General features: G+C 46.0%; 4 protein-coding genes and 1 long non-coding RNA gene across 6 annotated transcripts; 1 reads left to right on the forward strand and 4 right to left on the reverse strand.

Moving 5' to 3' along the window:
- Positions 1–352: 352 nt before the first annotated feature.
- Positions 353–2,293, forward strand: LOC121202758 (uncharacterized). The gene is made up of 2 exons (XR_005898649.2): positions 353–489; positions 742–2,293. It is a non-coding gene; the product is annotated as an uncharacterized LOC121202758 (long non-coding RNA).
- Positions 485–3,706, reverse strand: tbxtb (T-box transcription factor Tb). Its single transcript, XM_029175382.3, has 8 exons — positions 3,109–3,706; positions 2,754–3,018; positions 2,544–2,678; positions 2,291–2,352; positions 2,124–2,185; positions 1,848–2,024; positions 1,405–1,537; positions 485–1,085 (listed from the first exon to the last, which is right to left on the reverse strand). The coding sequence occupies exons 1-8, from the start codon at positions 3,306–3,308 to the stop codon at positions 818–820; spliced, it is 1,302 nt and encodes a 433-aa protein (XP_029031215.1). The 5' UTR covers positions 3,309–3,706; the 3' UTR covers positions 485–817.
- Positions 3,707–3,859: 153 nt separating this feature from the next.
- On the reverse strand, positions 3,860–11,342 carry si:ch211-130h14.4 (uncharacterized). Of its 2 annotated transcripts, XM_055502340.1 has the most exons (14): positions 10,727–11,342; positions 9,295–9,365; positions 8,988–9,095; positions 8,626–8,781; positions 7,653–7,733; positions 7,433–7,571; positions 7,251–7,329; positions 5,843–5,930; positions 5,037–5,108; positions 4,856–4,959; positions 4,577–4,730; positions 4,292–4,431; positions 4,098–4,200; positions 3,860–4,016 (listed from the first exon to the last, which is right to left on the reverse strand). In XM_055502340.1, exons 3-14 carry the CDS (start codon positions 9,060–9,062, stop codon positions 3,975–3,977), a joined length of 1,233 nt encoding a protein of 410 aa, XP_055358315.1. In that variant the 5' UTR covers positions 9,063–9,095; positions 9,295–9,365; positions 10,727–11,342; the 3' UTR covers positions 3,860–3,974. The 2 variants fall into 2 exon arrangements, with proteins under 2 accessions (XP_055358315.1, XP_029031217.1); XM_029175384.3 differs by having other exon boundaries at positions 3,860–4,200.
- Positions 11,343–11,460: 118 nt separating this feature from the next.
- prr18 (proline rich 18) lies at positions 11,461–13,441 on the reverse strand. The gene has a single exon (XM_029175416.3). The coding sequence runs from the start codon at positions 12,882–12,884 to the stop codon at positions 12,126–12,128; it is 759 nt and encodes a 252-aa protein (XP_029031249.1). The 5' UTR covers positions 12,885–13,441; the 3' UTR covers positions 11,461–12,125.
- Positions 13,442–14,676: 1,235 nt separating this feature from the next.
- On the reverse strand, positions 14,677–22,848 carry sft2d1 (SFT2 domain containing 1). Its single transcript, XM_029175420.3, has 8 exons — positions 22,633–22,848; positions 21,813–21,899; positions 20,986–21,068; positions 19,107–19,188; positions 18,829–18,864; positions 18,690–18,748; positions 17,122–17,151; positions 14,677–15,084 (listed from the first exon to the last, which is right to left on the reverse strand). The coding sequence occupies exons 1-8, from the start codon at positions 22,696–22,698 to the stop codon at positions 15,045–15,047; spliced, it is 483 nt and encodes a 160-aa protein (XP_029031253.1). The 5' UTR covers positions 22,699–22,848; the 3' UTR covers positions 14,677–15,044.
- Between the last annotated feature and the right edge of the window lie 128 nt (positions 22,849–22,976).

Here is a 22,976-nt window from a genome sequence, read left to right on the forward strand (position 1 = left end):
GATCTTCTGGGCTGAGTGGGCTCTTGTGCTGTTGACTGGCCTCGCTTCACATTTATTTATATTATTTATTTTTTACACCTTTTCTGCATTTAACTGTTGAGTTTTCTTTTAAAACAGTAGATGTTTTGTTGACAGGATCACATATTTGCAAGTAGCAAATATACAAACAAAATAAAGAAAGATGAGACGAATGTCCTGTGAAAAAACACGTTCAAAGACAGTTGAACTTTACTTCATATGACAAACGAGACGGGGTCTTCTGCCAAATCTTCCCCATGAGGCGCCAGAGACAACACAGCCGTTTACTGTGCGTCACGAATAATGTATGAGCAAATACTGGGAGGATTTCAAGTGTGATGGATGGACCATTGCTTCATAAACTGTCTCACAACAGAGGACATGGCTGCTGTATGTGTAGGTTTGGAGCACTTCAATGTACAAATTTAAATGTACATATATAATTTTTTTGTCATGTTACCTTAAAAGCAGGTAAGTGTGTTTCTTTTGTATCATCTATGCAGCAGAATACTGACATTTACTGAAACCACTTTGCTCCCTTCACTTTTATTACAATATCAATGTGAGATAAAAGTCTTATTCATTTAATGAAACCTTAAAAGCTTTATTTACATTATAAATATTGTATATTTACATTTACTTCCTGATACACTAACAGACACATCTGGATGAGGGACAAACTAATATTCTTGCATATTAAATATATTTTTGATGTGTTTGCAGAATCAGACCTCGCACGCCGGGTTTGACCTCCCGCAGCAGCATCCCATGGCTTTCTCCCTGCCAGCTCACGCTTCCATCAGAGGGGTGGAGGCGTAACCGGGGTCCAGGCTGATAGACGTCCGTGTGGGGAGGCGTCATACTGGGCCGCATCATGCACTTCCGAGGCTGCGCCGCTGTCGTACAGGGGAGAGCCAGCAGGGGGCCCCGTGGCTGAGTGGGACAGGCTGTGGTAGTGGCTGCCGGACCCCCGGAGGAACTGGAAACTCAGGCCGTTATTCAAATCTCCATTCTGGGGCACGGGAGTCAGGGGCGAGTTAGTCACAGACCACAGGCCTGGATACTGACTGCACACAGACATAAACAGGAAACAGCTTACTCAGCTTCTGGATAGGATGTTTTTCAGACAAAGTGAGAAAATGAATGAAAGAAGATTAGATACACATTGTTCAGCAGAGGTTGATGAATCAGGCTTAATCATTTTTCCAGGCAAACTGCAGTTAAATGTTTTATTTTGAATCACTGCATCACACACAAAATTAGTACAGAAATACTCTGTGACTTAAAGAACTGCTGGAGCCATGTTCTACGTTACCGTCTCCTCTCTCCCAATGCTGACTTCTCTGTAGGACATGGACATGTGTGTTGTTGCTTTAATTTACACACCTGGAGGTGGCACCAGCGGTGGAGTTGTGAGACACTGCCATTGTGCTGGAGTGCGTTGGCATCTGCAGACCGGACCAGTTATCGTGGGTTGAGATCATTGACAGACACGTTGAAGAGTTATCAGAGTAGCTGGCTACAACACAAACAGAAGCGCTGAGGTTAAAGGTCGCACAGGACACGGGACTAAAACCTGAATTCTGCGTTGCCAAATGGGCTGTTCTCCCAATTTTCACTTCACTATGAGACTGTTAAAGGCTTGAATCTTGTGTCCATACATTCCTTGTCCGAAGCCCAAACATTTACAGCTTTGTGGCTCCGTTCACACAAAAGCCAGTGGAATGTAAAGCATTCTGCGCTCAGCAACATTTGTTTGAGTTTCTTGTTAATGGCTGAGGAGGAAGTGGTGTAATCCTTGCATGCAGACAGCGGAGGAGCGCACTCACAGGGGGAGCTGGTTCGATGGGGGTACGGACTGGTGTAGGGAGAGGAGCGCTGGTTCCTCAGGGTGGAGTAGCGCTCGCAGCCGTGGGACTGGGACGTGGAGATGGGACTGCCAAACTGGCTGTGAGGACTGGCAGCGGAGCAGAGGGAACCTGTGCTGGGAATAAACCAGCCCCCTACTGGAGCCACGGAGGAGCAAAGACGTCAGCAGGACAATATAAGCATGCATATAAAATATGCACAAGCATATGAAAAGATACTGGGCAATGTATAATTACACTGAGAGTAGGGTGAGTGTTGGTTTTCACTGACGTCCTCTCTCAGGTCTTTGGTGTCACTTCTGCAAAAATACATAAATTGGTGCGAAATACATTGGTGAATTAAAGTTCTCATCTTAAGACATTGCTTTAATTATTGTGAAATAAAGTGGCACGTGCATTCGTACCTCTCCTTTGCGTCCAGGAAGGCTTTGGCAAACGGGTTGTACTTGATCTTAAGAGCAGTTATCTGTAGTCATATCATAAATATAATATCAGGGTTGTGTCTTGGCATCGGTGAGAATGGCGGAAAATAAACTAAACCTTGAGCAAAACGTTGCGCGTCAATTACGCGCACGTTTTACGCACAGGAAAAGCGCCACTGTAACTTCAATTTTTGTTATCAGTGAGTTCTTATAGACAGAAAATTGAATTGCCAACCTCTTCGTTTTGATATGCGGTGACTGCGATGAACTGTGTCTCTGGGAACGAGTGGCTGGTGATCATCCGCCTCGGGCCTCCAACGCGAACGATGTGGATGCGTGGCTCATACTTATGTAAGGAATTGAGCATTATCTGACAAAAATAAACATTATTCATTAATAAATTATATTTTGTTTTGTGAATATTTATCCCCGTGCTCTTCCTTACCTGACCTCCTCCGTTCAGTTTATTCGTGAGCTTGACTTTGCTGAAGGACACGGGAGCCTTCATCCAGTGCGCGCCGAAGTTCGGAGAGTCCGGATGGATGTACACGCAGCTGGGGGTCTGGGGTTCGGGCTTGCCCCCGGGAACCCACTCCCCGTTCACGTATTTCCACCTGTGGTTGTCCGCCGAGGCGAAGTCCAGCAAAAAAGAATACATGGCGTTCGGGTCCAGTCCCGACACGTTGATTTTCATCACAGGAAACATGCGCCTTGACGACAAGAACATTTCCAAACGCACAGATTAGCGTCAAAGACCGCTCCGCGTTCACGTCGCGTTATTTCCTCACCGCCGTGCTCACCTGCCGTTCTTTGTAACTATCATCTCATTCGTCAGCTCCTTGAACCTCCGCCAAAGCTCGCCGTCGTCCAGGGAGACGGTCAGCTCTCTCTCCGTGGGGTCGCCCTTCTCGCTGCCGGCCTGCAGCTCACTCTCCACGGCGCTGAGGAGGTGATCCACGCGGTGCTGGCCGCTCTTGCACTCGCTGGTGCCCGTTGCCATCCCGAACGGCGGCCCCGGGGTTAATAGTTCTAATCACCGGGCCCCTTGAATAACATCCACGGGTCGTTTCCTCTTCTCGCGTCTCCACGAAGGCGCGTTTTTGATCGGCGGCTCGCTGGACGTCATGAGCGGCTCTCAAATATATACTCTGAAGAGAAGTTGCATCTCCGGATGGGTGTCCGGAGCAGATACGGTTGGCTCTTCTGCCCTTTGATCTCTGCGGGCTTGTCTGTGATTGGCTGAGAGGGACCATATCATTGAGGTCCACAGGATGGCGTTTTGAATGAAGCAGTTTAAGCTACTTTGTGACATCAACCTGTAAATATTGACACTTAGATCAAAGCCACTCCCGCACAAACCAACCGGTGTAAAACGGGCCTGTGCTGATCTGTATAGTCCCCAGTCTACCAGCAACTGACTTTAATAATATAAAAGATGTTGGTATGTTGATAAATTGTTGTGGCTAATGCGGCGTCAATCGTGTAATTTAGAGCAACCACCTGTTATAGTTTTGTCAAAGGTGCTTTAAACAGAGACCAGAAAGACTGATACACAATTTAAGTTTGCTGTAATGTTTTAAAACACATTCATTCAGTGTCACTCAAAAGAACTAGAACGAACAGTATTGGCTGCAAACAGATGCGTCGGTGACTTCAGGCATGTGTTTTATGTGTAGTTTCTCCATAGTTTAACCCCACAGTCAATTACCTAAAACGAGAATGTCAAAAGAGAGACTATTAAGAGAGCAACATGCAGCTTTGCCAAAGACTGAGCCTGCTCTAATCCTACCACCGCATGCTTTTGTTGGCACACGTCCTCCATGCACAGAGGATCAGGTGTTTTACAGCCACAAGCTGCTGGAGCCAAAGCTACAGCCTCGAAATGACGCTGGCTGCGAGAGACAACACACACAAGCACATTACAGGCGCCTACTACACGAGTTGACTTTCAAAATAAAGTGTTTGCTCGTGGATCTCGTGTACCTGGAGGAGGTCCCTCCGTTCGGCTGATCGGGACGTGAACCTCTGTGGCTTCGGACGCTTCTTGGCTGTTTGGGAGGACTTACGCGTGAATGGACGATCCCCCCCCCCTGTTTTTGTTTGGAGTCAATGTGTGGAAGCACCTTTGGAAAAAACAGGAACGTGAAAAAAAAAGCCCTCTCACGTAACTCTCACTAATGAAACATATGAGCTGATTTATACCCAGACATGTAGCGCAGAAGTGCCATGCTCACAAATAACCAGCAGGGCGGGTGTATTCAGTGTTACCTGTTGCCATGGTGTAAAAAAGCCCTCGCAGCACGCTTCTGCAGAGCGCCGCACTGTTGTGTCGTGTTGTGGCTGCCTCGTGTTGCTGACCGGCCCCCGGGCGCCGCCTCCGTCCTCCCGGCACGGCGGCGCGTCTGAGTCCTGCTCCAGGAGTCTGCAGCCGAGTTCACGGGCAGAAGAGAAAGGCAAACTGAGCTTCAGAGCTGTCCGACTGCGAGCGTGAACGCAGTTTGGACCCGGGGGTCGCACGCTGTCACCGTTTCCTCCGCTTCGACCAACCTTTGGGAGAAGCCCATGTTGATTAAGCTGAGATGGTGCATTTGCCTCAGCCGCCCCACGTAAACCTCCGCTCTCCTGCTCCTCTCAGGAAGTTCAGGAGGGACCTGGTTTCACACAGAAATCACGCTTCGCTTCATGCTCGGCCACGTGCTTTCGAGGGGGACGCGGGCGACGGACCCACCAAATCGGGCATCCTGCTCCGGAAGTTCTCCATGAAGTTCGGCCGCAGGGTGGCGAAGGTGGGGGCTTTCACCTGTGGACGGCACATACTGCATTTATGCATCACTTCCTGCCTCCAGTAATCGCTTGGTGATTTACGTGGGGACGCGTTCCGGGTCGCGTGAACGAGCCGAGGTGAGTGTGGCGCGTGTGTGTGGTGTCATCTCCCACAGACGTGGTGTCCCATTTGGCGCCTGTCTCTCCTCCTCCGACACCCCCCCCCCCCCCATACCCCCCACCCAGCACCGACTGGCTCCCTCGGTCACTTCCTGATGTGGGTCTGCAGTCTGTGAATTGGAGGAATGCTCTGTATGATAATAACCCACTTCCCCCAACCTCAAAGGATGAAGTGCAGGTGAAATTTAAATTGCACATTCAATCAATTGACCCCCCCCACCCTCACCCTTCCCTCCCTCCATCTTCACCGCTGTTCCCACACATATGCAGGTGCCCCGCGGACAGTCAAAGTGTGGATGTGAGCGAGGGTGAAGCGTGAGTAATGCTCCCGGCCCGGCCCGTCTGACCACTGTTTGCCTTCCCCTGCTCTCCCTCCGACCCAACTCTTCCTGTGTTTGCTCGGGCCCAGTTTGACACGGCGGTGAGAGAAAACCGGGTCCTGTGCGTTTCTTCCTATGCACTCCTCTCACCGTCTCTCTCTACCGGCCGCTGTCTCTGCTCTGACCTGTAACATGTAAACCTGTACTTTCCCTTTTTATGTATTTTCACACATCTGAGCTCCGTGATCCATCCATGGGTTCTCGCACTCACCTTGGGAAATATTTGTTCAAATTCATTGATCTGCTGCCTGCCATTGGCTGCTGGCTGCTCTCCAGAACCAGTCCTTTGCTCCAATAACCTACAGAGAGTCACATGTACAACTGAGAGACCTAAAATCAACTGATTTTAACACGTCAAGATAATTTTCCAGCTTCTCTGATCTACCATCTACACACAAAATGTCAGGTGGTTAGTGCGTGTTCTTCGCTGTGTGCGACTTCTCAAGCGTCGCCTGCACACTGTACTCTTGTGCAGCTCACGCCCGATAACACTACGCACGGGGGTGACAGCACATGTTGTCTGCTGGGTGCAAAGCAGCAGGGAGGTCTCAGGAGCGCGGCAGCGTTTGCTCCCAGGCCGGTGCAGCGGATTGCACATCTGTCCAAACCCCACGAGCTGCACGGGGTGCAGGCGGGCGACACAGTCCGAGCGTCAGACGGCTTATTAGCATCCAACACCCAGACAGGCTCTGGAGTCACTGAGGTCAGCTCATAGTAATAGAAACGCTATGTTCCGGCCAATCTAGCTTTTCAGAACTGTACTGGGCTCCTGTGAAATTCAACATGTTGAGGAGATCATGACCAGATGGCCACAAAGATAGAAAACCACAGCTTCAGCTGTCCAGTAAATCAGAGCAGCTAATAACAAGCACATAAATAGCAACAGAGTGGGACAGAGTGGATAAATGGCCTCATTACTTTAAAACATAACCAGGCCCTTTGCTGACTGTGTATTTTGGCTTCAGCTCTAATTGTTTTTATTCTGAGTATTTCTCGTGGATGTGGGGAATGTGCCTGTGGCGCTGTCTCGCCATGTTTGTCTGTGGAGTGGGGCTTTTTCACACCGGTGGGACGCCTGTGAGCTCGAGCTTCTTGCCGAGCGCCTGATGCGTTCCGAGACGTCCCCTTGTCCTGTCACGCTAACATCGTACGCTCCTGAACAGACAGTTAACAACAAGCCCAACGCTGAGCAGGTGAAGAAACTGTTATGTGGGCAAATGTAATGAAACCGAGATTCTGCCAGGTGGTGATTTGTTCAAAAGTCGAGCTAAAGGAGCCTTTAAATTGTCAGCTGATATCACAATTCAACATTTCATTCATGCCGGCACTGGGAGCATGTCCACGTGGTGCCTGTCTGAGGAGGTGCATCTCCACAACAGAGCCTCGCGTTGTGTTCGCGCGTCTCACTTCTGTGTGAGTAATCAGCGCTGTCCTCCAGGAAGGTCTCCGCTAAACGAGCCTCCGGAGGGGGTTTGTTCTTGAGCCTGAGCAAACAGGCTTCCAGAGGGAGACACTGGCTCTAGCTGAGACGTTGCAGGGACTGGAGCAGAGTGTGTAGATGCGCAGATTAGCGCTGGATGGACATTTATTGAACTTAGTGGAGCTCGTGAAACAACCACCTGCTCTGGGAGACGTCCCCCGTGTGTCCTCTCTCTTCACCGGTGCAGGGAGCTTTTTCCGGTGTCTTCGTTCCCAGCACTGACAACAATATATCAACATAGTCACGTGCACCGTTTTGACAGTGCTGATCCTGATCTCATAAGGAATAAATCAATGCACATATCTACAGGTGTGACGTAACTGCTTGTCCTGACGTCCTGCAGGCTCCTCTGCAGCTCTGACGGGTGGTCGTTATACTTGATGCATCTGTAAAATTCCTCCAAGTCGTGGTGGGTTTTCAGATGACCTTGCTCTGCCAACTGGGTCTGAAGGTCGAGGACCTCAGAGAAGAAACGTGACGTATTTATAAAGAACGATGCAAATGTGTCACTTAAATCGAGCTGTACAAGGGAGAGACATACCAGGTGATAGCGGGTCTGGGGGAGGGACTTCAGGTATGAGTCATTGTGCTGCAGCTTGGAGAAGGACAACTTCTTTGGTTTCTGAAAGGCAGACGGTCAGTCATTGGAGGTCAGAGGCCGAGCTGTGGGAATAGACATTTAAGTGACTTTCCCTTGTTTCAGGGGCTGAGAACCAGGGCGCACGGGACAAATGAGAAGTAAACACGCGGCCACAGGAAGCCATTAACTGCAGCAGGCACCAATTAGAGCCCAGCAGGTGTTCTTGGAGTTGCCTCACCTCCATGTCTGCGACAGAGCTTCTCAATTTGAGCTGAGAAAACAACAGGCAGTTTCATTTGTTTAGCAGTTTGAGGCAAAGGGCCTCGACTGGAGGGCCTCTAAAAGAGCTTTATTGTGTTTTCCCTAAGTGTGAGTCACTGGGGAGAACAATTACATCCTCTGAAAGACAGTGAGCTTTTACAGGAGGGGAGGACAGGCCAGCAGCTCTCTCATGGTGGACCCCCCTCTGAGCAGCCGCTCTTTATAGCTTATGGCTCTTTTCACGCCCAGTAAGAAGAGACAAAGCAAAGGCAAGGTCAGTCACAGCAGATATACAAATTCTGACATGACTTAAGTAGCTACTTGAATAAAGTCGAATCATATTAATTGCACGTGTCACCTCAGCAGTGATGGAGAAACTGGAGGTGTTATAATCACGAGGGGCTTGATTTGACTGAACCAAAGTGCTGATTGGGGCCTGAGGGGACAAATCTAGGCCTTTAGCAGCAGGCTGAAGGCTCAAGCACCAAGTGTGATTTACATTTAAAAAAAAACCTTCTTACTGTGGATAAAAAATGAGGTGTGTGTACAGCACATTGCAAATCCTATAATCTCAAAAAATGAATTTGCTCTGGGATAAAATCCTAAAACAAACAATATGACTGCGATGCTCAGAAACCTTTAAACCCTCCATCAGGTAAACATTGGCAATTACCTGCTTAGCGTCTCCTTCTGTTTTCCTTACTGCTGCCTCGTGCCTCTGCTGTAGCCGTAACCTCTGTGACTGCACCTTGTCTTTGAGCAAGGCAGCGTAGCGCCGATAGAGCGCGTCTCTGAGCCGGTGCAGGTTCCTGTACGCCTCTAGATGGCGCTGGAGGATAAACAAAGGACAGAAAGGCCTCAAACTAAAAGGAGAGAACAGCGTTTCAGGACGGACTAATATGCGTGGAAGCTACTGAGAACTATGATTCACTGATCAGAGGTCAATGTGCTTCTGTTTGTCTGGTTCAGCTGCACAGTTTTGAATATCATCAAGTCTCTTTAATGTTTTGAAGGATGAATCCAGGTTTTATCCACCTGCTCCAGCTGAGTCTGACGCCGGGCCCTGGCCTCTTCCTCTGCATCTGCACCAGCATCACGCACCGGCTTCATCCTCCAGGGCTCAGCTTTCCCTTCAGCCGCTGCCTGTAAACAGCAAGAAGCCCGTTTTAGCTACTGTGGGAGTGGATCCGTCACTGAGCCTGAAGATTATAATAAGAATGCATTTTTGGTAATCCCTCTCATCCGCCGAGGAGCATCCTCCCACACAACATCCTGACACTGTTTTCTTGAAGCAAACTGGAGAGATGTGCAGCGAGAATACACCCGCCCGCAAACTGCTCACCTTGTTTTGTGATCCTATGCGTGTCTCTAGAGAGGAGATTCAAAAGACTCTCTGGATGTTACACAGTTGTCCTGTGAACATCCAAAATAATAAAAAAACAACAAATACAAAACGAAACACAAGGTTAATGAATCCAACCCTGTAGTAATACCATGTGTTTGCTTTTATAAGCCTCAAAGAGCCTAACTTCATGAAAGGAGTAAGTCTCACTCTGTCCAGGGAAATGCCTGATTCGTGATTCTCTAAATCGGAGCGTTACTAAACTCCACAAGCCGAGCTTGTTCAGGAAGTGCCCGTTTTGTTCCTTCCTCACAAAAGCTGCTGGAGACGCCGTTGTTATCAGTCCCGTTGCCACAGTAATGGTGTCGGGGCAGAACGCGGGCCCGCGGGTCTTTGCCCCCGGCGCCGCGTGCCGAGCGTCGGCGGCGGCTGCAGGCAGCATCCGTCTGGTTTCCCTGCTGCTATAAATCGGGGGCATCGGGAGCACGTCACTCAGCGCAGTGAGGGGAACAGGGGCCGGCGGCCATTTCTTTTCTTTGCTCCTGACTCAGAGAGTGAAAAGGTGATAAGACTGACTCATCAGTGACAAACAGTGAGCAGAAAACACGGCCGGGGGCGTAAACAGAAACAATCAGTGACTAAGGAATGAAAGACAAAGCTGAGCATGGTGTGGACTCAGCAGCCTGGGTGGTTTGGAGGAAATGTTTCTAACTAAGCCGCTTGTCTCAGCCGCCGCCAGCTCCTGCAGTTTTTAACTTCTAAAGTCCCGCTGAATGCCAGCGTTTGAGCTACTTGAGACGTAATAATGCAGCCCTCACCCCCAGGACAGCGATGAATAGCTGCAGGCCTACAACAGACAGCCATGAATACCAGAGGGAGGCACACAAACAAGGGCACAGTTGAAATGACACAATAGGGGAAGGCTTACACAACATTCAGCCACTGAGCCAGCAGATAATATCATCACAGGAGCCATGGAGAAGCGAACGGGTCTTGGTACAAACTGTCCGGGCTCGGTTGTGGGCTCAGCCAGAGCCGTGTGACAAGAAAACCACTTAGTGACCGTCCAGTCAGAACAAGCTGTCTTCTTCCAGCAGTTTACTCACATAGGATCAACGAGAGAAGGAGTAATTGTAATATACTACAAAGTTTACTAAGCTGCACTGTTGTATGTTTGGACACAATATGTTGGACAATACCTGAATAAAATGCAATTAAAGAGGATAATAGTGGGACGAGAATATCTATGGCATCAACATGTTGGATTTTGAGAGAGAGAGACTTTTGCTTGATTACACTCATATTCCACAGTAGCTGACACATACTATAGTAAAATTCATCAAATGACCTGGAAATGAGGCCAAAGTAAAACCAAGCACCAACATTCATTAACTGACGCAATCATTAGATGCAATCTTTAAAGACAGCTTACCAGCGCTGTGTGTGAGAGGCTTCAAAACCAGTCCTAAATGTTTACCTTCCTCTGAACAACACTGACTGAACCTCTGGTTACCAAGTGACAGAGATTACAATGGGCTTAAGGCTTATTGTGGGGAACCTCCACACACACTCCAGCTACACTACACACAACACTACACAGCACCAAGATCTCATTTGTGTAGGAGGCTTGTAGGTGATTTCCATTAAATACAAAATCACCAAACAGGTCTTGTGGCAACATTTAAAACAGTCAAATGTTTCTAAGCCCTTTTGCTTGTGACCAGCTCTTTCTCCCTGAGCAGCACAGGACAGTGACAGCACTTAGATGATCATAATATGATATGTTTGGGGTGCTTTGGGCAGTGTATGCAAGCATCAGGAATACGCTCGTTGCTGCAAATCCTAAGACTTTTTATGACAAATTGATTGAATTCTGACAGCTGCCATGTTTATTATGACATCATTAAAGAAGACTAATTTCCTAAAGGGATCATGCACCTGCCCTGCGGTTCACTGGCCAACCCTGCTTAACAAGAAACCTAAGAAGCTTACTACACTAATGCCCAAACGGCCTCAGGTAGCTACAGTGGCAACAAAGAGCCTTTAAAGCAATGCCTGGGAACTGAGCAGAACTATTACACATACATGTGGACACGCTGCAGATCAGCATCGTGTGAAATGAATGTTTAACACAAATCAAACGATTTAAGAGTCAGTGACACGTGATTAAAAAACATCATTTTACTTCGAATGACATCATGTCAGCTGAGAAAACATTTGACAGTACAAATATTTAGTCAATATTAAATACTGTACATCAGCAATAAGCCCTGCAAGGATACAACCCTCCCTTAGAGGTAAAATGGACAGTACAGTTTGGTTTCAGCAGCAGGGGCACATGACGCCCTGTGTTGACAGCTTATTGTTCCCCAGCACAAAGGAACCGTATTGCGTCCTTTACCAACCCACTGGCGCCCCGCTGAAAACAAAAAAACATGTGCAAATGACGAGAATGTTAAGGTATTAAATCCAAACTTTAACAAAAACATCAACTAGGCATCTGACTGGAGAAGGAATGTCCCTGTGAAGCATAAGATACGCTGGAGGATGAGCCAGACTGCAAAGGCTGAAAAATCTATTTTTTCCACCGGACACGTGAACGCCACATATACTGTTCTTCCAATGCAGCCGACTCCTCTTATTATAATTTTAAGGCAGTGACATCGACTTTAGAAAAACATCCCCACACAAAGTGACATTCGTTCGGAGACGCGTGTTCTCCCCTCATTTACAAACGTTTCATGTACAAGACTCAAGTATGGAGGCCCGCGTGGGCCATTTCACCAGTCCATCGTTATTTCCCAACCACCAAAGTTGATAAACGAACGATGTCAGCAGCCTTTAAGGTGCGGAAGTGCAGAAACTTTGTCAACTTTTCCCAGAGCTGCGGCATTTTCGACCCCCTTCAGCCACTCTTTGCATTTCCTCACAACAGTCTCATCCACATCCCCATCCTCCTCCTCGTACTCCACATCGTCGTACTTGTACTGGTCATTCAGTAGAGATATTTTGACGATGGCGGTGATGTCCTGCTCGGGGCTGTCCGCTTTGCCGACGCCAGCGCAGCCCTTGGATGCGCCGTGCGCCTTTTTGGACGGGAAAACGCGCCGGTGGCGAAAGTCCGCGGAGGCGCAGCACTTCTGCTGCTTCGCCATCATCTGCTTCTCCAGGTTGCGCTTTTGGATGACGAGAATGGCTTCGGGGGTCAGGCTGAGCGTGAACTGGAGGTCCTTCTTCCCGTCCTCTTTGCCGTGGAGCTGCCTGGAGGAGTCCATGGAGCTGGAGCGCCTCACCGCTTCCGAGGCGTCCTGAGGTTTGGGCACCGCCAGCCAGGAGCATCTTCCCTGAGTCTCCGGTTCGCCCCCCGGCCGCTGAGCCGGGCTTTTAGCCTTGTCTTGGTGGGCTTTTCGCCCCAGATTCCTCAAATTAGACGGCGTCCAGGGAGCGGACGGCTTCTCCTTGTCGGAGCCCCCCTTGTCTCCGCCGGATTTGCTGGTGAACTCAGGCACTCCGCCGGGTTTCTTCTTCCCGAATAAATCCCTGCCGGGAGAGGAGATCCGCGCGTGGAGGCTGATGGGCGGGAAAGGCATGTTCGCGTGAGCGGGAAGTGATCAGGATATAAAAACGTGCAAACGCTCAAAGTGCGGACGAGGAGGCCGTGCGCGAACAGACGAGCGGTGCTCTGCGGGCATTATCCGGCAGCGACGGGGGGGGAGGAGCCTGACGCGCACCTGTTGTCGCCCGCTGCTGGAGTTCAACTGGTGCACGCGCTCCGTGCGGCTCGTTTTATGGCCGCGCCGGCAGGAAGGCGTGGCCAGCGCACGCACCAAACAAAGCCACGCAAACGCTGCGGTGATGTCATTCCCTCATTTCCAATAACTTCCTTAAGACGTTCCGTGTTCCCTCATGCCTCTCTGCTGCTTTCTAGTCACTGAACCAATTCTCAAACACGCAAATGATAAATGGATAATCGACATGGAAAGTCTGCGGTCCACTGCCCGTCTTAGTTAAGGATAGTGGCTACAGGTGTGGGCTTCTCTGCCTTTGTGAAATAGGAGATATGGTTTACCTTGAGTTTAATCTGACAGCCCTAATTTTACAACAAAGCGCCACGCTTGTTAAAGTCTCCTGCCGCCAGCTGCACTTGTACCCAGACAGGTTTAGAACTGATCCAGTGTGGTTTTGTTTCCCTCTATAGAATTGAGCAAATCAGTACTTTCTAGTTTTTGCTGGTGTTAATGGATTTGTTGGACAGCTTGACGTCATCTTTCTTCTCTAATTTATTATCTATATGTGAGATTTTATTATACATTTGAATTGTTATTTCAACTGTAACGCACAAGTAAACAAAACTTAACAACAGCACATCTGAAGTGACTCAAATAGTCATCACACAGCTGATCCAACATCGGGTGGATCACAAAGAGGAAAAGGACGCATTTCTTAATTTCAGTGAGTATAGGAATGGGATCCAGCTTCACGATATGATGACAATGGATTAGCAAGAAAAGGAGGAAACAGTTGGGCCACGCTTAATAAACAGCCCACTTCCTCTTCAGCTCCAAACTTTATCTTAATCCGAAAGTAGCGGGTGATGAAAACTGATGGCAAAAACAAGCACACTGCTTTCATTCATCAGAATTATTTTATCCCTAAGATTACGCTCGAAGGGATTTGTTTCTGCGAAGTTAGCTGAACAAGTACTGGAGGGAGATTGTCAAAGCTAATCCACAAGCATGTTACACAAGCATCTAATGAAAGTATGTGGGGGCTGCACTACGAAACCTCAACACAATTATTTAATAACATCCAGCACAGAGAAAGCCTTAAAGCAAGTTCTTGAGCACATTGTGCAGCTGGCAAAGGATGACGTGAGGATATTTGAATATCTTAAATCACCCTATAAAAGCCTTAAATGCAGAGTCTGACAGCTAAAAGTGTCTTACATTTCTTCAACATTATATATTCATGACTGACTGCCAGGGCAAGGTGTACAATGAAAGACACCTTCTCATCAGGATAATGTGAACATCTGCAGCACAGATGGGGGGTAGGCAGAGGTTATGAATCTCCTGGAGGAGGTTGTCATGACAACTCCATCCTCAAAGGCTATGAGGCTGAAGTAATATAGGGAGCCCGTGCAAGCTATAGTGGGTTATTAGGTCACGTTAGACTCACAATGCTCAAAAAAGCATAATTAACAGGGTCATTGCTGCATCTGGCAGGAAATCAAACAAGATGCTCTTTAAGTCTAATTTGTTAAACTAAAGGGGAGCAGATGCATTCAAATACACAGTAATGACTAACAAAAAAACTTTTTACTTTGGCTGCATATATACGATCATTTGAGAACCAGGAAAAGATGTGTATCACAAACAAACACATGTGTAAGAATTCATTTAATAAGCTTTGTGTAAAATTAAAAAAAAACAGAACAACAAAGAATCATACACTGTTAAAAATGTAAAGATGTGGGTTCGGTCAATAAAACAAGGCCTGTTTCTGTCAACTTAAATCATTTACCTTCATAATACAGAGTCATATTTAAATATATTAAGGCACCAATTTACCTTATTTAAAAAGCAATAAAAAATAAAATCTGATTATAGTAAGAGATCAGTTAAAGTAGCTGAGCAAGAATTCACAGCAAAAAGATAAAAGATATAGTGTAAAAACAAGGCAACTGTAAAATTTACAGTTTTGCTGTTCTTGCAATAGACTGATTGGGCCCAATCTTCACACAAATGTGTCTAACTGATACAAGTCGTGAAGCATTTCATCACCGCATCCCTGTGAAAAACAGAGGAGTCTAAGTAATAGTGACAAACAAATGCAAGGAAAAATATGACTGCTGAGTAAAACAGCACACTAAAAAATAAATAAAATCCAGCAGGAGCAGTTTGGTCGAGCATACAGAATTAAACGTGACAAAAAAAGCAGTTCCATCCTTTGTTGTGACGATTTGGGTGGGGCTCGTCATGAATTACTAAGTGTGTTTTGGCAGGGAAGCACCACACATTAAGAGCGATGGGGGCTTCCTTTCTTCAGGTGCCCTGTGTTGAGGGATGATGCAACCCGAGCGGTCTCCATGACAACCACAGACCGTTGCCTACACCATTTCCCATTTCATACCGTTTGCTCTCTCACCATCGGTGTGTTGCTATGCAGACTTCTTCTGCCGCCACAGTGGAATTTCAGTGGAGGAGGTGTGAAACCCGTCAAGGTTAAAAGGAGGAGAGGGGGGGGGGTCATAAGCGGTGCGAAGAGTGGTACGATGGAGGAGAAAAGGACAGCGGACGACAAATGATCTGCTCAACCCTCCAGTGAATAAACAGAAATGGATCCCCATATTCTTGCTCTCATACAATCAGTGTTTCTGAACGATGACTTAAGGCTTGCTGCTATTTTTACCTGCCCTAGAGGCACTTCCCACCCAATTAGATATTACAACATTAAACATAGATTATATTACAATTATACAGTAGCCTTTGGGCGCTGTGGCAAGTACGCATGCTGCAGGTTTTGGTATCTGGCTCAGTAGGTGTGAGTGGCTATTAATAGGCAACCAGGTAAAATACATTAAAGGATCACGGCCATGGGCATGTGGTGTTGTGACTACTCAGGACACTGGGCACACTCAGGTATAGGCAGAGGCTGCAGTCTAATGCTGTTTAATGTGTCACGGATAGAAGGTCGGAGGTCAAACATGCAGCTGCTCAGAAACAACGTGCCAAACAATAGAGAGCTAAATGATCAAGACTAAATTAAATGGAAAAACGGATTAAAGTAAGAAGCTTAACGAGGGGACATTAAGGAAAAATAATATTAAACAGTCATATCAGTAATCACTAGGATGTTAAACCAGCTCAAGAAGTAGCACCTACATTTGAATTTCTCTGGAGGAATTTATTTTGGGAGCAGTGGCACTAGAACAGGTTTTTGTCTCAGCTTAGTATTGTTGCTAGCATCGGTGGGGGGAGGGGGAGCCTGGGGTGGTTGTGGGATGTCTCTCAGCTGTCAGGACGGATTATAAGGTTGCCCAAATACACGAGGCACTTAGTGGGGGTGGGGGGGGGGTGCATTAGGCTCGGGGTAGGTCCCTAGGAGACAGAGCCCTGTTACAGCTGGACTGACAAAACAACATCACACCTCGCGTCCGGCTTCAAGAAAAGCAAGAGGTAGAGGACCAAACGGTGAAGACCTGAGTGGAGTGGATCATGTAAAATATGGCACTGGGGGTGAAATTACAGGTCTGTCTGTAGATAGGTATAATTGTTGGGTTATATACAACAAAGACAAGAACCGTACCCATGAGACAGACTATCTCTTCGATGCTGGACAGTTTATTTAGGTCTGCATCTAATCAAACATTTGCATTGTTTTCTATCCCTACAGAGCTTAACATAAGCTCATCACAAATAATGTAAAAGCTACATTGAGGAAAATACTCTGGTAAATCTGTCTGCAAGGGCTTTATTCTGTAAGCGCTGATTTGATTTGGACATTACGGATGTGGCGAATAACGTCACAGGGCTCGAGCACAGAGAAGTGTGAAACAACAAGCTGCCATTTGCTCGACACAGAGCCTGCATGAGTAGTAGGGGGGATTACAGCCATATGGTGGAGGCAAACAGCGCGGGGAGATAAATAAAAACATGTTTTTCCATGGAGGGACACTCAAAGTGTTCCCTTCAGCTCGGTGTGTGTGGCAGCAGTTTCCTTTTTACTGAGAGATAACGGCCCTGGTTAAAGACAGCTTTTACACTTTAAATAGGAGTCACTGCAAAAAACACAAAACTCAACAGCACAACAAAAAGAGCATCTTACCTGGCAAATGGAATGTAAGAGATGCTATACCTGGAAGAGAAAAAAACAACAACAATCAGGAGACTGTGGCTGTTTATTTGGAAGACGTGTTCCTCTGTTTAAGCAACAAGTCATAAGAGGGATCTTAACAAACCCTAGAAACCCTCCTTGATCATTAATGGACATTATGCCTTTGTTACCTTGTGATAATCCTGAAATAAAAGCATACCAACCAATCAAGGGAATTAACAAGCAACACACTGAAATGCAAAACATCTTAAAAGCATCCATCCGATAACAACCATTGGAGCGTAGTTTCTGATGACACACGGCAAACAGATTAAACATGATTGAGAACGGACCAGATAGACTCTAATCTGTGCACTAATTAATCTATACGGATTATAGCATTCTGCTACGCTAAAGCTAAACATCAACTCTTACTGGAATACTGGAAATGATTGAAGCTGAAGACACCCTTTAAAATATGGATGGAATCTGGTAACAGTTCAATCATTAACCAGAGTCTAAGCCTGAGCATGACTGTCATCCTATTACAGCAGTTAACAGGAAACCCCTAAACAGATTACTGATCAAATTCTTTCAGTTAATATTATAAATAACCAAGTTAAGAATAAATAATTTTCCTTGACTGTCTGGCTTCATCTGTTCTATTTTGAACTGATGTCATATGATGATTGTACAGATTTCAGCCTGAGGACTGGACCTCAGTGTGTGGGTCAGTGGAAGCGCCTCGTTCCCAGAATCACCTTGACGCAGATGTCCGAGCGCCCGCGTGGGAGTGCACTATGCCCCCAGTCTGTTAGGAAGGAACGTGGAATGTGTGACTTGTTGCCATGGAGACGTCTCTGCGAATGTACTATATGTAGGTGCAAAAAGCAGTGAAGACCGGCCGCAGACACAGTCCTGCTCAGTGATGCGCTGCAATCGCCTGCGCCGTCCCTCGAGCTCCGGGCCGTTTACGTTTCCAAGCACATTAGCACAGCAGACGTCTCTGATGCTTCAGTGGAAATACGTTCCGCTTAATGAAGAAACATGCGCCGACATGCTGATCCTCATCACACGTTAATACATCATTCACTGCCAAGTCGTAACCTAACATTCTATACAATAGTGCACAAGCAGAACACGAGCAGAGTTACCTCCCAAAACACTATACAAGACAAAAGGTTGTCTGCACTGTGACTGCTGTGAACCACCATGACCCACCACAGTGGCACTGGTACCTACTAGTAGACGATTTAACCCATCAAGGACGTGTTGCTGACTGCTCAGCAGCACATGAATGTGTAGGGATATGTGCACATGAGTATGGATTTTATGGATTTATGTATAGTGATTTGCACAGCATAAGCTCTTAGCAGCACATGCTTTATGTAGATTGATTTGATTTATAATTCAGAATTCTCTCATGAACGACAAATAAAAAAAAGCTTTGAATTATTCAGACCAGCTGGAATAAGGTTCTCTGTAGTGGAACGATGGATTCATCTGAGTAGGTGTAAGTGGCTGATGCGTAAATGAACAGACACAGGCTGAGATGGCTAAGGCCGCCCGGTCACACCTACCATGTCATTGCCAAAAACTGCATTATACAGAAGAGGATGGCCAGTCCCCTTTTATGCCACTGCAAAACAAAATGCAAAGTGTTACTGAATGTAACAATGTACAGTATCAGACTTTGAAACTACTAAAACTACGACTTACCCAAAATACTGCACAAAGTGTTAAGACAAGGCAGAGCTGATGGAGAAGCAAAGAACTGTTAGCATGAGTTTATGTTAACGGTGACTTCCTGGATGTCACAGTGATGTTTGCTATCGGACAATTCTAACACTAAGAAAGACTGTTCACACAAATCAGTGGCTTCGTCTCTTGAAACATCATAAGGTCCATCTTATAAACTCTATTATATCTATCTATATTTGTGAAAACAAAAGCAGGATAGGTGCTGAGGAGGATTCATTAGAGCATCGTTTCATTACCAGCATCACAATGGTGGCGATCAGCCTTGTTGGTTCGAACATGCGCTTCAACTGTTTTAGCGGTCCCATCAAGAAGCAGGTGCTTTGGGAAGAACAAAAGAAAGAAACAACTTACATCAGCGGCTACACTGAGCCATTATTACAGAACACAATTATTGTGCCAATGGCAACTACTAAGAAAAGCGCCTCAGCCCACTCTATAATCTATACACAATCAGTGTAGTATCCTCCTACTGCTATGGTCTACTGGGTTTAGGAATCACTATCTGATTTCAGTAGCGGACCTGAATAGTGACGCCATAGTCAAATGAAAAGTACACGCGGCAAATATAGAGCTGAGTGTTTCATGCCCAGCGCCAGTCACACATTTACAACCTCCTACATGATTCACGTGTGACGTCAGTGAATGTAACGAGACAAAGGCTTTCCCCTCTGACGAGGCACGCAGCTCTGGGCTCAGCGGAGCTACGTGGGCACAGGGAGTCTGTGGAGCGTCAGATGTGCTAAACCAGACAAAAGTAGTCGGCTGACGCAGGCTCCTGCTGCAGCTTTGCTGTGAGATGATGAGTGAGAGAGATGCTTTTTTTTTTGAGACACCATCACTTGTACTGCAGATTAGTCAGAGGCAGGTATGTCGCCCGCTGTTGCATGAGTGTTCGGTTTTTATCCCAGCCAAACTCAATTATTCAAAGCTAGTGTGGTTTAATCGCATTCCGTGCAGGGTTTTATTGGTTTACCGGACGAGGAATTGAATTTAATTTGACAAAAGATTAAAATAACATCTGATGGTGGACACCAAAGATAATCCTATTACGATATGAAATTAATATTGTACTGCAGTACAGAGTCTCTAACAAACCCTGTAATTAACAAAAGAACAAACCCGGCAAAACATGACCTGTCTGTCACGCTGCAGTAGAACTACAAACCTAATTACTGTAGGTGTAATAAAGTAAAGTGCTTGGCTAAATCCAGACACTGCTCATTAAAGATGCATACAAAAATTAAAAACACTTTCAAAATATGTCTTATTATTAGATATAATTTTGTTGTTATCATTATTTAAATCTTGACAGCTATTTTTGACAAATCCTCTGTTACTAGGGCTAAAATGATGGAACCAAAGCTTGTGAAATATAGCTAATGCAACCTTAAAATAAAAAAAAGTCTCTGTATTGATAACCAAGGTCATGAAAGCAGAGGTTGGCACAGTTTCAATCACATCTAAATGTCCTAAACATTCAATATCTGAAAACAGAGACTCAAATTATCACATTATGTTTTACTACTCTGTGAGGGCACAGTAATGACAAACTTGTCACTGTGGTAGTAACCTGCTGTTGTTTCAACACAAAAGACAAATTTCTTTCTCAATACAGTATGCTCTCACAAAAATTAACAATAAAGAGGAAGCACAAAAAAACAGAAAGCAAAACAAAATCGTAGAGACTTAGAGACTTAGCCAGTGTGTTCACACTCATCACTGCCTCTATCATTAACAAGTGCCTTAAGGAAGCATATAATTAGACTAAGGGACTGCATGAGTAGTCACATGATAGGAGATCTAGCAATATTTACCCCTTGACAATCAGAAATTATACAATTACTTGTAAATTTACAATTCTTCTTTAAAACAATTATTACAATATGGATGTAAGTATGTATATATTTATATATACATATACATATATATATAAATAATAAAGTAAAATAAGTGTAGCTATGTGTAAGTGTAGCTATGCCAAGGATGACTGCAATAGGGTGTGTCAATCATACTTTTTGTTCTATTCTGGGAAGTGTGCTGTGTATGTAGGTGTTACATGTAATAAAGACTTTGTGAAGAACATGTCGGAACCTTCAAACGTGGGATGACAGTTACCTGGCGAGAGCTGAGATATTCCCTATTGTGTAAAAGACAGCAAACAGCTTCAATCCATTTGGAAGGAACAGCAGAGCTGTACCCTGGGAAAACAGGAATACAGTCTCTATCAGCCACATACAGTAAAATAATGTCACCGCACATAAACTGATACAAAAAAGAAAAGGTAGGCAAACATCCTGTCGGTAAGATTTAAGACAGAGGAATTAAGTTTTAATGCTAAAAACAGGCTCCCTCTGCTGCATTAGTCCAGAATTGCTGCCTTCAATATTCAAATCCACACCATGTTCATCATCTGGGTCTATTTCACAGAAGACTGGTGACACACATTGGTGTGGTTTACAACAGAGAGGATCACAGCTATGACTTCATTTAAGAAGGTGCTTTTACATTTTACTTGAGTGCTGCCGTTTACTGCAAGGACAAATACGTTCACTTAATAATGTATGAAAGAATGAAACATGAAGAGGCTGTGCAGTTGACAGAGTCAGTATTCTCTATATGAATTTCATCACCAGCTCGGGAGCAGAGGCTGTTTGGAGCTTCGTCAACGGATTTTTCCCTGTGTCTGTGTCAGGACTTCCTGTCATTTCACTTTAACAGTAGAAATTGAACCGTTCGAAGATATCAACTAATCCACTTCTACTTATTAAAGTGGCAAACGTTAATGTTAACTTCAATCTGCAAGTGCAAGATGGTGTGTGTAATGAAGCAGATCACATCAGAACGGGAATTTAGCGCATGCAAAACGCTATAAGGCGTTCACTAACGCTATGCATTCCTGATGGAGAGAAAGACGGTCTTTGATTAAAGACAGCGACACTCACGAGTATCGAGCACGCGATGCCTGCGCCGAAGCATATGACGAACCATTTCACCCTGGTGCTGTAGCTGAGAGTGCTGGCATCGAGGACCTGGTGGGAACAATGGGAGGACGTCACAGAACAAACTTTATGACCCCTGGAAAGACCCACAAGAACCCTGGTGATGATCTAGGGTGGCTGTATTCCGCTGTATTATGATCAACACAAACACGCATAGACACACAACAAACAGGCTATGTAACAGCATTCCCTTTAAATTGAACCGAATGCATCAGAGCACAAGTGGACATGAGTTAAACTTTACATGTGCAAGACGTTCAAAAGCAGCAACAGCCCTTACCTCATTTCCTCCTTATGGCGAACGCGTGAAAAAGTGTAAATAAACAAACAAATCAAATGTAACAAATGCTACATTAAAAATGAAACCACATGATAGTTGAGATCATTTTAAAGGGGCGACTATTGACTATAATCATTATTTGGCTAAAGTTCATGTCAGTGTAAATAAACAAACAAATCAAATGTAAAAAATGCTATGTTAAAAATGAAACCACATGATAGATCATTTTAAAGGAGCAACTATCGTCTATAATCATTCTGTGGCTGAAGTTCATGTTACCTAACAGTGTTAGCAAAGCTACAGAACGAGAGCACAGCTTGTAACAAACTAGTAACAAACGACATCATGCAATAATCAACAACACGACGCTGTTTTCACCGCGACACCGTGAAAAGCGACGCGGAGCCGAACTCGCTGCTGTCACTCAGTCAGAGCCACCGACGCGACGTTAGCTTTAGCAGCCCGCGCTAAGTGCTAGCTTACCTGCGCGGTCAGACCCAGCTCTTCGTTGTCCTCTCGGCCGCTTAACACACGGCGAAGCTTTTCCATCGTTCCGGGCGACGTGGATGGTTTTACGGCTGAATGTTCCTGCGTCTCTGGCTGCTGCTCGACCAACTGCTAGTTGTTATCGCCGCTGCAGCCACTTTGACTTCCTGAACCAAACTTCCTGTCACTGCTGATCCGCACGCAGTTCGTTCGCATCCACTTAGGCAAAAGCTCTAAAGACGGCCGAAAAGAAAACAGACCGCAGATCAGTTGGTAACTTTACGCAACTCACTTCGACTGAGCTCGTGTTGCCTTTCCGGGCTGTGGGAAATGACAGGGCT

Source organism: Betta splendens, chromosome 15 (genome assembly GCF_900634795.4).
Source record: "Betta splendens chromosome 15, fBetSpl5.4, whole genome shotgun sequence".
NCBI classification, from domain to species: Eukaryota; Metazoa; Chordata; class Actinopteri; order Anabantiformes; family Osphronemidae; genus Betta; species Betta splendens.